This window comes from Pteropus vampyrus, unplaced genomic scaffold (genome assembly GCF_000151845.1).
Source record: "Pteropus vampyrus isolate Shadow unplaced genomic scaffold, Pvam_2.0 Scaffold227, whole genome shotgun sequence".
NCBI classification, from domain to species: Eukaryota; Metazoa; Chordata; class Mammalia; order Chiroptera; family Pteropodidae; genus Pteropus; species Pteropus vampyrus.
Window position 1 is genome coordinate 560,130 of NW_011889008.1, and position 11,910 is coordinate 572,039.

Consider the following 11,910-nt stretch of genomic DNA (forward strand, 5'->3'; position numbering starts at 1 on the left):
GGGCGCAGAGGCGCCAAGAGGAAGGAGACACTTCTTGGAGCTGAGATGAGAGGGAAGGTGCAGGCGGCACGGAGAAGCAGGGACCACCACCCCCTCCCCTGACACAGCACGTGAGGTCAGGGGAGCCAGAGACAAGAGAAATTCAAGTTTCTCCCCAACGGGTGGCGGATAAAGGGACGAGGACCCTTGGGTCCGACCAGTTGCTCTGGTCACAAGACCTCACGGGGACAGCTACAGGAGGAGGGAGACGAGATGCTAGAGCCGCCCCCAGTCACACGCCACCCAAAGGTGACCCTCGGGGTCCAGAAAAGGAGACCCAAACCTTTAGCAATTTAAGAAGAGTTTTCATTTAGGCCTAAACGGAGGACACGCCCGAGGTCGGTGTCTGACCCTAGATGCTCGTGTAGGCAGCAGGTTAAGAGACAAACACGGCCCGCGGGCGGCTCGGTGAGTCGCGGATGTCCGGGCCCTGGTTCTATGTCAAGCGCACAGTGTGCAGATAGGGTAGGGTGTAGAGCGCCTGGAGTGGGGGGTCCCGGGAACAGAGCTGGAAGCCATCGCTGTTTCTTCTCTGTCAGGATGTAGAAAGAACCACAGCGCCTTCTGTGACCATTTACCTCTTTAGCCGGGACTGCTGGACGAGTACGTGGCCGGACTGCTGGACGTGTGCGTGGCCGGCCCCACACAGGCCTGGGTTAGAAAGCCACTGTTTCCTGGGTCACTGATGGAGCCGGAGCAGCTCAGGCGCCCTTTCCTTTCTCGAGGGTTCGCTACTCAGACACCTACCCCGACAGCAGGAGGGCCCAGGGGCCCGGAAGGTGACATACGCCTCGAGAAAGCCGATGGTCCACGGTGAGCCAGGATTGAAGTCTACGTGTGTCGACGCACGGCGGTTGCTGGCAGGGCCGGGGCCGCCACGGACCGGAGCGTGTGATGGCATGCAACTCTTGTCGGGGGACAGGTATTGATCTCGTTAAAAAAAGGAAAAAGTAAGAACAGGTTAACAGAGAAATGAGAAGCGGCAGGACAAGCCGTATAAGGGAAGAGGTCCAAGCTGCCAGCGACCTTGTGAGTGAAAAGCGGCTCAACCCCCGCTAAAAATCAGAGATTGTCAGAGTGGATGAAAATCTAGATATTTTCTGCCGACAAGAGACAGACCTGAAGCCCCTGGACGCTCAGTGGCTGGCGGCAGAGCTCTGGGAAATGACCTGTCCGGAACATCCGAGCCAAAGAAAGTGGGCATTCCTGGGCCGCGTGAGACAAAGAGCCCGCAGAATACCCTGGCCGGTGAGAGGAGAGAGGGCCGTAGCTCCTAAGAAAGGCCTGACTTACCGAGAAGACACGGCAATCGAAAATATTCGTACGTCTCATAAAATAGCGACCGAATAGGTGGAATTCCAGGGAGAAACCGATAAGCCCCACGGTCCCGGGCGGCGGTTCCAGCCCAGGTCCCTCGGTTACTGCTGGCCGAGCGCGAGACGGACGCGCCATCGACCCCCTCGGCTGGGCGCCGAGGGCACTGCAGCCACGGTGAAAAGTGGGGACACCGAGAGGGGGGCAGGGGCTTGACGAAGGCGCCGCTGCTGGTGGAGGGGCACCCCACTCCCCGGACATTAAGAACGTGCTGCCGAATGCTGTTTGTTCGTGAAGTAGGGAATCGGAATTGAAACCCGAAAAGTCCCAGAACTGAAGGAAAGTGCAACCACACGCGCTGTGAGGGGCAGAGACCAGGGAAGAGGAGGCTGAGGAGACAGGACTCGAGCGAGGGGCCGAGGGGCCGAGCGCCTGCCCGCAGGCGAGACCCAGCATTGCACGCGAAGGCGAAGGCGAAGGCGAAGGCGAAGGCGAAGGCGGCACAGTTCGGTGAGGAAGTGACCTCGAGGGACACGGGAGTTGCAAGTAGTCACACAGTTTGTTTTGTTGTATCGTTTAAACGAACTCTGAGCCCTGACCTAAGCTTTTGCATTCCTTTCAAAGTAAACAAGCTAGTTTCATTTTCGAGAGGTGTAAATGCTTTGACAGCATCTGCATGGGCGTCAAAGTCCCAGTGACACCTCCTTGCACAGGAGACAAGGTCTCCGACCCTCCTGCCTAAGGACCCTCAGGGGACCCTCCGTGGGGTTGGATGGGCGATGAGAGGTGACCTAAGGGACAAGCCCTTTCTTTGGACCCAGAGGCGGGGCATGGGAGGCAGGGGGGACTAGCAAAGGACATGGGGGTGGTATGTGGTCCCCAGGCTGGGTTGTCGTTGGTGGGGCCTCCCTCTAGCGCCTCATCGGCCCTTGGGCCTCCGCGGCCATCTGCGGGGGCCGCGTTGCACACTGCCCGTGGTGCCATGTTGCTGTGAGGGCCGCCCACTCGGTCTCGTCTGCCCAGCGGGCCAAAGCTCAGCCTCAGTCACACCTGGAGGACTGTGTCCTTTTCTGTCCAGCTCCACGGGCCAGGCTGGTGGCTGACCTTCAGACCCAAGTCCAGCTGCAGAGCTGGCTCTTCTCAGCCTCTGACCACCCTAGAGGTTCCAGACACTCGCCTGTGGGGCAGCTGGGACATTCTGCCACGTCCAGCCTGGGCCCCTCCTCTGACACCCCCGAAATCCAAGGGTCTCCCAGACTGGGTTCTGCATCCTTCTCTCCTCTCGGGAACATGGGACGTCGCCCACCCCCTTCACCCCTCACCGCCTGCCAGCGTGTCACCTCAGATTCCAATGAAAGGGAACGGCCCTCAAGCCACCAACCAGCACTGGGGACCTCCAGGATTCCTCACCCCCCCAAACCACCAATATCTGTGGGCCGTCCGTCCTCCCCACACCTCGGAGCCCTCCCCACCCTGCCACAGACGGCCCCACGGAGCCACTGCGAGGACCTCCATTCTTGCCCCCACCTCCCGTGGGCTTGATGATGGGCGTCCCTGCCTAGCAGCTGCCCAGGTCACTCTGGAGGGACACAAAGCCCTTCTCCTGGCCCCTCGCCATCCGATGAACCAGGTCTCCTGCTGGGACTCTCTCCCCAAGCTCCTCCCCAGCCAGGGCGCCTGCTCGCGCTGCCGGAGTCCCCGTGTCCGTTTGACTGCTGGCTCCCCTGGCCGAGGCGTGAGCTCAGGGGCAGAGCCCGTCTGCGGGCTGGATGGGCACCGCAGCCCCTCTGTGCTGGGGAGGCTGGAGCTGGAGAGCCCGTGGGGCAAGGCGTCGATGGGGCGAAGGCGGAGCCCTCTGACACCGAATGTGCCGCAGAGACCCCAAAGAGGCTCAGGAGACTCATCACAGTGATCGTGGAAGAAGCACCCAAACCATCCCACATGAGAAATGCGCAAATCTGCGAATGAACCCCCGACTCTAGAGCTTCTCCAAGGCAGCGAGTGGCCCCTCTGGGAATGGCCTCACACAGTGGGCCTCGGGGACGCTTGTCCACAGTTTCCCCACACGCCCCAGGGCCTGGGTGGCAGGGAGCCCGCAAGAGCCGCCGTGGCTCCGAGGCTGACAGAGGGCGCGTCGCCTCCACCTCCTCACGGGCTCCACTCACCACTGCTGATGCCCACCTGCCCTCCGGCCTCAGACCCTCAGCCTTAAGGCTCCTTGTGGGCTCGCAGCAGGCACGCAGGCGAGCCCTGGGGGGCTCCCTGGTCCATGCGGGGGGCGACCCCACCCAGCTCCTCACAGAGCTCCAGGCGTGACTCTCCTCTTCCTGTTTTCTTTGGAATGACCACTTAGCAGAGTACTTTCACTCCCCAGAAAGCCGTAAACTTTTTCTGCGAATTCAGGGCACTTCCCGATACTCGATACTCGGGTGACTTCCCATAACTAAGGTTTCTTCCTCTGTGTAGGACTTATTGCCGCCCTCACGGGATCCCGGACAGTGTTCCGTCCCTTGGCTCCGCCCCCGACCGCTCACTTTTCCTCCCGCTCCCAGCACGCAGACCCGCGGCGGGAGCCAGGGCGCGGAGGAGCTGCCCAGGCCGGGAGCGGGGCGCAGGTGCGGAGCGCAGGTGAGGGACTTAACCCGCCGGGAGCGTGCGCGCTGCTGAGGGGTGCACAGGTCGAGAACTGGGGTCGCAGGTAAGGGGCGCGCCAGCTGGGCGGGGACGGGAATATGGTGGGAGGCTCCAAGGATGGGGGAGAGGCTCGGGGTATTGGGGGGTTCCATGTACTCGAGGGGGTAGAGGCTGCGGCGCGCGGGACGCCCGCCTCTCGCCTGCGCTCGCCACCTCTCGCTGCGGAGACGTGGTCCGCAGTGCGCAGCTGGGGTCTGTGGCCAGGGGGCCGGGGGCATAGGGTGCGCCCCAGGGGAGGGGAGAGGACAGTGGCTGCGCATCGCTGTGGGGACCTGCGTCTCTTCAGGGCGTCCCCGGCTCGGCTCCTGGAGGCGCAGAAAAGTAGCATCTCAGGGTCCCGGGTGTCCCCTGAAGCTGGACATCGCCCCTCCCACCCGTGTCCACACCTGGGGCATTTTCCTCCGGGCCCAGCCGGGGCGGCACTCACACTCGCGCGCGCACACACACTTGTGTGCACTCAGAGGCGCACACACCCGTGGACTCGCACCAACGCGCACGCAGCACTTAACGCTCAGCACAAACGCCGTCCCGGGAGAACCAAGCGCCTGGTTTCCCTTCCCGCGGGGGCGGGGCACTCGCCAGCGCTTTCGGTTTGGGTTTGGCCGCGGACCCATCTGTGAATCCAGTTCCCACCACTGGTCAGTGACCTGCAGGGTGAAAGCCACTCTCTGTGCCGCAGGGAGCGGAACCAAAGCCCCCAGCAAGCCTGCCTGTCCCCAGGGGCTGTGACAGCGAGAGTGGGGGAGACGTGCTTCCAGCGTCAGGCACCAGAGTAGGGGGTGACCAGGCCGCAGTGGGGAGGAGGGTTGTCGGAGGAGGTGGCTTGTGGGGGCGGGGAGACAGCGAGGCAAACGGGACAGCGTGAGCAAAGGCGGTGATGGGCAGGTTTGTGCGCCTGGCCCGTGGCCTGGGGGATTTTACTGCTCGTCTGTGGTCCCCTCCCAGCCACGGCCGCAGCAGCAGAGACAAGGACTGGGCATCTCCTCTGTCAGAGCTCATTAGCTCGGGGCTCCAAGGCCCTTTCAGGGTGGTGGTGCCTCGCGACAGGGTTGGCGATGGGCGGGTGGTCGGCACTGTGCTCAGCCGGCCCAGTAAGCACGGAATGCGCATGCGTGGCTGTTACCTGCGCCCCCGCAGCGCGAAACAGCGGGAGCTGCCCTCAGGTGCTGTGGGAAGGGAGACTCGCTGTGACCGCCCGCGACGCCCTGGCTCGCCCCGCTCCGCCTTCTGAGGCCCCGTGGTGGGACAGCGTGCTGGCAGTAGTGTGCACTTCCAAAGTGTGTCACAGCTCCCAGGTGCAAACAGCCCCTGAGTCCCAGTCGTCCTGGGTCCCGGACGGGTCACGCTACGTGTGCAGATGCGGTTCCTTGGTCGATGATTGAGAGAAATCGGAAATGTCGCCTTTGGTTTTCGCCACCTCCACCCTCCAGGCCCCTGCAGGCCTGTCGCAGCCTTCCTGCAATACGCCTGGCCTTCTGCCCGCTGCTGGCCTTCTGCCCGCCGCCCGCGTCCCTGCCGCCCCCCGCCCCTCCCCGGCCGCCAGCTTTTCCGCCCTTCACACCGGTGGTCGCAATGTGAGGACTCAGGTGGAGGGAGCGGAACTGCCAAATGTACAAACACATTTTAATCTCGGATGAATCATTTTTAAAATATAAGTGCGTCCCAGATATCGCATGGGATACTCTTCCACCTCAGATGGCCGGTCACTCATCCGACCCTCAGAGGTAGCTGGGGGCCTGTGCTGCGCCTGGAGAGGGACCTGCCTCACCTGAGCGTTCCCCTAATAAATCATGCAGCATGACCCAAAGTTGTCTCCCTGGGCGGCAGACAGGGCTGAGGCCCAGACAGAGCCAGGGACCTCCCCAGTCCCGGTCTGGGCTGGCCTTCTGGATTTCCCAAGGGCAGGACCAGACCTGCCACTTTCCCCCACCCCACTCCCACCCATGTCTCCGGGGCCTTCCAAGTCATTTGTAAGCTGAGGATGACAGCTTTTCAGGCCTCTTCTTGCAGGCCCCAGGGGACACACACCTCCCTGTGCACCTGCCACACGCGGCTCTGCTGGGCAGCCCTCGCTGGGGGCTACTGTGCACCATTGGTGGACTCTTTGCTCCTAGTAGTTCAGGCTGGGGTGGGAGCTCAGGGGCTTGGCTCTCTTGTTCCCAGGCAGCCAGCCTGACACCTGGTCCCAGCCCAGGGTGATGCTGCCGCCCCCTCCACCCAACCCTCCTCCCTGCCAGGGCTGCAGGCGAGACAAGCAGCTGTTCTCAGCCTGGAGTACACGCCCCCCCAGACATGCCCAGCAGAGTCTCCCCCAGCCTGTCGGCTCTGTTCTGAGGCCCAAGCCCTCCTAGGCTGATAACTGGGGACCGTGGGGCAGGCCCGGGCACCCACCAATGCTGTTGACCCTGCCAGGGGCCCCCACGTGCCCGTCACTGCGAGTGTCGCTGGGGCAGGAGGTCCTTGAGAGGGGCTGCTGAGGACAGTGGCAGGCTCAGTGACCTGCCTCCTCTGTCAGCTTCCAGGGAGCTCAGCCCGCCTGGAGGCCGACGCCACTGCCTCTGCCAGGCGGGGCCCGGCCCAGGCTCAGACACTTAGAGACCCTGGGCCTACGCTGTGGTTCCGCCCAGCGCCTTGCCCCACAGGCCCTGGCAAAGAAGCAGTGCTGTCTCTCCGTGCCACGCAGAGTCACAGGAGTTATGATGGGGGCTGTGGCACCGGCCCAAGGTGGGCGCAGTTTGGGTGCAGGGAATCCCTTTATCTGATTCTAGAACCATCCAGGGGCTTTCACAGAGCGGCAGGACCACAGGGAGAGCCCTAGAGGTGTCCGTGGCTGAGGGCAGGGCTGCCTGGGGCCTGGGGACGGTACGGAGAGGGGCGGGGTCTTTGGGTAGTGGGCAGAGAAGCCTGTCCGGGAGCCCTGAGTGGGCACGGACTCCGGCCTTTCTCAGGGGACACAGTGGAGGATGGCCGAGGGCCATCGTTGCAGACGTTGCTCGCGCCCCCTCAGGACGCCAGCTGGTGGTAGGGGGTCCTCGACACTTCCTGGCTTAATCGTCTCGCGGTCATTTCATTGCATAGCAGGACAAAGTGCATCTACATGGCACATCTGACCACAGCTACAGATGCGTACTTGCTACGGAGAGGCTGAAATAGTTCACGAGGTTCTCACACAGAGTCAATGTAACCATTAGGACTTCTGAGGATTTCGGGGTATGTGGCGTCGTGAAGGCTGCAGAGGTCGGGGGCTGACAGAGGCTCGGCCGTGCGTCGCTGCCATGTGTCTCTGTAACCTGGGTCACCTCCGGGGCTCATCTAGCTGCCTCACTTGACAGAGGCCAGGCTGCCTTCGTCCACAGACACTTCCTCCCAAAGTCCACCTGTGCAGGTCAGCATGTGTCACAAAAACATGCCTTTGCTGGGCTCACCGCCTCTCTCGTCACGTGCTTCAGGCGAGGAACGAGGCTGACCTTTGTCCTGCCCAGCTCGGCAGAGGCGGCCTGCTGTGGGGGTGACCGTGCAGTGTCCCTGGGCGGGGGGAGGGGTAGCCTGTGCAGGTCCCTTGGGATTGAGCGCCTGGAGGCCCTGAGGAAATTGGAGACGGTGGGGCCAGGAGCCGAATGCCCGTGTGGGCGTGGGGGTGGGACTGTCGAGGAGGTGGCTGAGCCAGGCTGGGTGGCCGTCCCTGGAGCGAGCCCTGGCAGGCGTGGGGGCTGCAGACCGGGGGCTGTGGAATGGCTTCCCCATCCACTGACTCTTTGTCAGCTTTTCTGAGAGTTCACTTGGCACCTGAAACATGACTTCCGAATTGTCCAGAGGGACAGACACCCTGCAATGGTCAGGAAGGCGTGTGATGAGGAAGGTTTCGAGGGGGTGTCTCCTCGTGGACACTGTGGACCCCGTCTTTCCCGTGTGTCCCGAGGTCACACATGAGGAGTACGTGTCCAGACCGACGACTTGGTGTCATCTGTGCTGCTGGGCGTTTCGTGGACACACCAAGCCACTGACAGGAGGCTCTGCCCCTCGCCCAGTGCCCAGGACGCCAGGCTGGCCGCCCAGGAGACGTTCCTGTTCTGGTTACCTGAGGGCGAATCCTCTACATGTCCCTGGGGACACCTGCCTGCTTGCTCAGGTGTGCCTTCACCTGCCTCGGCAGGGCTGGAGTGGGCCAGCCTCCGCAGGAGTGTGGCCTGCGCCTCGGGCCAGGGGAGAGATGGGCCTTCCCCCTCCCGCCCCTGAAGACCACCGGGGCAGCACTGGGCCACAGGCTCTGCCCAGGTGGAGGTGGCTGGAGGTGGCGGAGCAGGGAGACTTGCGAGTCCTCCAGTGGCTGAGGCGCACAGGTGGCGACCCCAAGGCCAGGGCATTCTCCAGAGACCACGGGGAGAGAGGCGAGACCCTGCAGAAGCCCCGGCTGGGGACGGGGGGGCAGCCCAGGAAGCCCTGGAGGGACATCCAGGGACCTGCAGGGGCCTCCACAGACTGTCCTTGGGTAGAAGGAGACTGGAGACGCAGAGGCCCAGGCCTCCCGCAGAGCCCAGCCAGCAACTGGAGCAGGGACCACAGAGTGACCGTCCCAACCTCAACCTGCGGCCCGCAGCTCAGTGCACAGCCCAGCCTCGGGCAGGACAGCACCTGTGCAGGAGTGTCCCTTCAGGCGGATGCGGGGGGCTCTGGCCTGGGGGCCAGGAGTGACCGTCAGCGATCAGCAAGGACGCCTTTGTGCCTCAATGGCTGCTGGGTGTCATTGCGTGTCAGAGCCTTCCAATTTAAGAAAAGTTATCTTGTAAAAATATTCAGGATAAAGATGGCAGATCTTATCTGAGTTTCCAGCAAAAGCCTCAGCACAGGAAGTTGCAACACTTCTTTGTAGAACTTTCCATTCCACGTAAGGCTCTCGGCAACATTTAATGGGTAGGAGCTGTTGATACTGGTCCTAGAGATTGTTGACAGCCAAGGAAACCGAAACGGCTGCCAGCAGCGCTCACCAACTGTGCAATCTCCGCCCCTCACACTTTCTGAGCAGGTTCAGGTTGGACCAGGACGGTCACCCCGTCACTGAGTCCCTGGTTCCAGGGGAAGAGTTCATTTCATCATAGGGACTGGGGGATGAGGCAGGGGGCTAAGCAGGGCCGCCGGTGCTACCTGGTCAGACCCCCAGCGGGCTTGAGAAGCAGCAAGCGGAACTCAGAACGGGGCGTCCAGTGGCCGGGCCAGGCGGAGGTCCTCCTCCTCAGTGTCACTCTCCTCGCTCAGCCCAGAGCCCGTGGGGTCAGGACCCAGCCTGGTCACCGATGGCCCCAAGCTCCTGGGATCATCACATTCCAGGTTCGCTCTGCACTCAGCCCTCTGGCCATCCCCCAGAACTGGAAGAGCAGTCAGAATCAGCTGAATTAAAAACCAGAGGCTCCCGACTCTTTGACATTCCGGAAAAGGCAAAACTGTGGAGACAGTGAAGAGACCAGTGGATGCCAGGGCTTGCGGGGGGCAGGCGGAGTACGGAGGGTTCAGGGCAGTGGAGCTACTCTGTGTGACGCCATGCTATGTAAGTGTCATCGCGCAGTCGCCCACGCCCGCAGGAGGCACACCGCCCGCAGCGACCCGCGCGTCAGCTGCCGACGGCAACCAGTGACAGCAGCACTGTTGGCTCTTCGGCTGTCGGCAGCGCCGGTGAAGGCGGGAAACGCAGCCGGGGCAGCGGCGCACGGTGATTCCCTGCACTTTCTGCCCAGCTTTTCTGTAAACCTAAAACTGCCGAAGAAAACCAGAATCTATTTATTTTTTCATCATAGGGTCAACAAATGGTCCAGCAGGCAATGTTAAAGAACTTTTAAACAGTTTAAAATAATGGGGACAAATGTCACATTGAAGGGCGGCGGAGGCAGTCAGGGCATTGGGATCGCAGCCCATGAGAGCGCCTCGGGAAGTCGCTTCTGGTCCATAAGAGCAAATCTGGCAAATGGCCCATCCAAGTGTCCCCTAAAGGAGCTGCAAGACAAAGCAGTAGAGCCCAGGCATGGGATGCAGGAGCCGGGGAGGGGCTGGCCGTCCCAAGCTGCCCTGGGTCGCTCGGACCCTCCACGGCCTGCGCAGGACTGAAAGGGTGCACCGCACGATGGACACGGCGTTTTCCCGGCGACTTGCTCCCTGACCAGTCTGTGTCCCCTTTGCTCAACAGTGGCCAGCACTGCCCAGTGGAAAGGCACAGGGAGGGGGGGAGGGGCGCACGGCTCGGAGCAGGGTCGGGCACAGATGGGGGCCGGGGGCATCCTGGCACTGACGGCAGGAGCTCGGGGACCCCGCCGGCCCCTGGCACGTCTGCGGCCACCTACGCAGCGGCCCCAGAGGCCTCTGACTCATCGGCTTCCCTTTCTCCAGGGAGGGTCCCAAGAACCAATGAGGAGGACTCAGGACCCCTGCCAGCCATGCGGATCTCCACGCCCTTCCTCCCCACACCCCTGACGCTCTGGGCCCTCCTGCTCATCGCAGTCTCCCCTAGTGCTCAGACAGGAAGTAAGTCTCTGGGTCCCACCCTCTCTCCAGGGGAGGCAGTGGGGAGGAGCAGACCCAGGGCAGGCTGGAGTCGGGGAGCTCTGCTGGTGAATGTCCTGAGGTCCAGCCGTCACCCACATGTGTGACGGTTCTCTCCACACAGAATGGGACGATCCCGCCTGCACCAAGGACGTGGTCTCTGTGTCCAGGGGCCAGCCTGCGGTGATGACCTGCAACATCTCCAACCCCTTCTCCTTCGTCAACATCTGCATGATGGACTCCGGGGACTGTCGGCCCATCTTCCGGGTTGTGACCCAAGGAGACTTCGTCCAGGACAGGTGGAAACTCTGCATTCGAGGAGGCGTGGCGCGGCTGGAGACGGAGGAAGCCCAGGACACCCAGGCGGGGCGGTACAAGTGGCTATTGGTGGGAGGCCAGAAAAGTATTGTGTTCACCACCCTGAGCGTTTCAGGTGAGGGGCGGGGCTGGGGCGGGGCCGGCAAGAGGCGGGGCGAGCGCGAGGGGCGGGGCGAGCGCGAGGGGCGGGGCGTCCGCACTCCGCAGTTGCAGCGCCTGGAGCATGTATTTGCCCAAAGGACTCGGGACTCCGCCCATACCCAGCAGTCACCCGCGGTCCCCTCACCTTGTCCAGCACCTCCCCCCGCCCCTCAGCCTGTCCTGGACACTGTCCACCTCCAGGGCCCATCACGCTGCCCCAGACCAGACTCCACTCCTGCCAGCCGCCTGGCTTCACGGCTTGCTCCCTCCAGGCGCCACTTCCTTAGGACCAGGCCACTTCTCAGAGCCACTGAGAAACCGGAAACAATCAACAGAGAGCAATCATGTCAATCATGTCCCTAAGCTCCTGTCCCTAAGCTCCTGTCCCCTGTCCACCGCGGACCCCGATCCCGTCCCTCTCTAAAACTGCCCTCACCCACTGCCCTCTTCCTTCACTGCAAAGCACCCCAAGTCTGCGCCGCCCCCTCCCAGGCCTCTCCTCCCTAGCCGAGTTCTAATCCGGTGTGGTCCCTGAGCTCTGATGGCAGGGAGCCGCCGCGGGGTGGCAGGGCCCGAGGGGTCAGCGAGCCCTGGCGGCTCCTGAACCCCGGTCTCGTCTTCTCTCCCTGACAGAGCCCCCGGAGCCGCCCTTGAAGCTGTCGTCCTGGGGTAGGTGCTTCGTCCATCCTCCCCCACAGCTGCTGGTGAGGGCGTCTCGGGCAAGGCCGCCCTCGGTGGTGTCCGTGAACCCTGCCCACTTCCCTGCCCGCTCTCCTGCCCCAGTGTCCCTGGCCACAGGGTGCTGTGCTGTCCCTCTCTGGGCTTCCTGGGGGCCGCACTAGCGGTGGGTAATGGGCTGCCTGCTTCCTGCAGCCC

The 11,910-nt window shown here is 62.9% G+C and overlaps 1 protein-coding gene across 3 annotated transcripts; it reads left to right on the plus strand.

Moving 5' to 3' along the window:
- The first annotated feature begins 3,789 nt into the window (after positions 1 to 3,789).
- On the plus strand, positions 3,790 to 11,904 carry SECTM1 (secreted and transmembrane 1). Of its 3 annotated transcripts, none has more exons than XM_023519634.1 (4): positions 3,790 to 4,051; positions 10,423 to 10,557; positions 10,700 to 11,008; positions 11,668 to 11,904. In XM_023519634.1, the coding sequence occupies exons 2-4, from the start codon at positions 10,470 to 10,472 to the stop codon at positions 11,874 to 11,876; spliced, it is 606 nt and encodes a 201-aa protein (XP_023375402.1). In that variant the 5' UTR covers positions 3,790 to 4,051; positions 10,423 to 10,469; the 3' UTR covers positions 11,877 to 11,904. The 3 variants fall into 3 exon arrangements, with proteins under 3 accessions (XP_023375402.1, XP_023375400.1, XP_023375403.1); XM_023519632.1 differs by having other exon boundaries at positions 3,792 to 3,981; XM_023519635.1 differs by lacking the exon at positions 3,790 to 4,051 and adding an exon at positions 4,312 to 4,819.
- Positions 11,905 to 11,910: the final 6 nt, after the last annotated feature.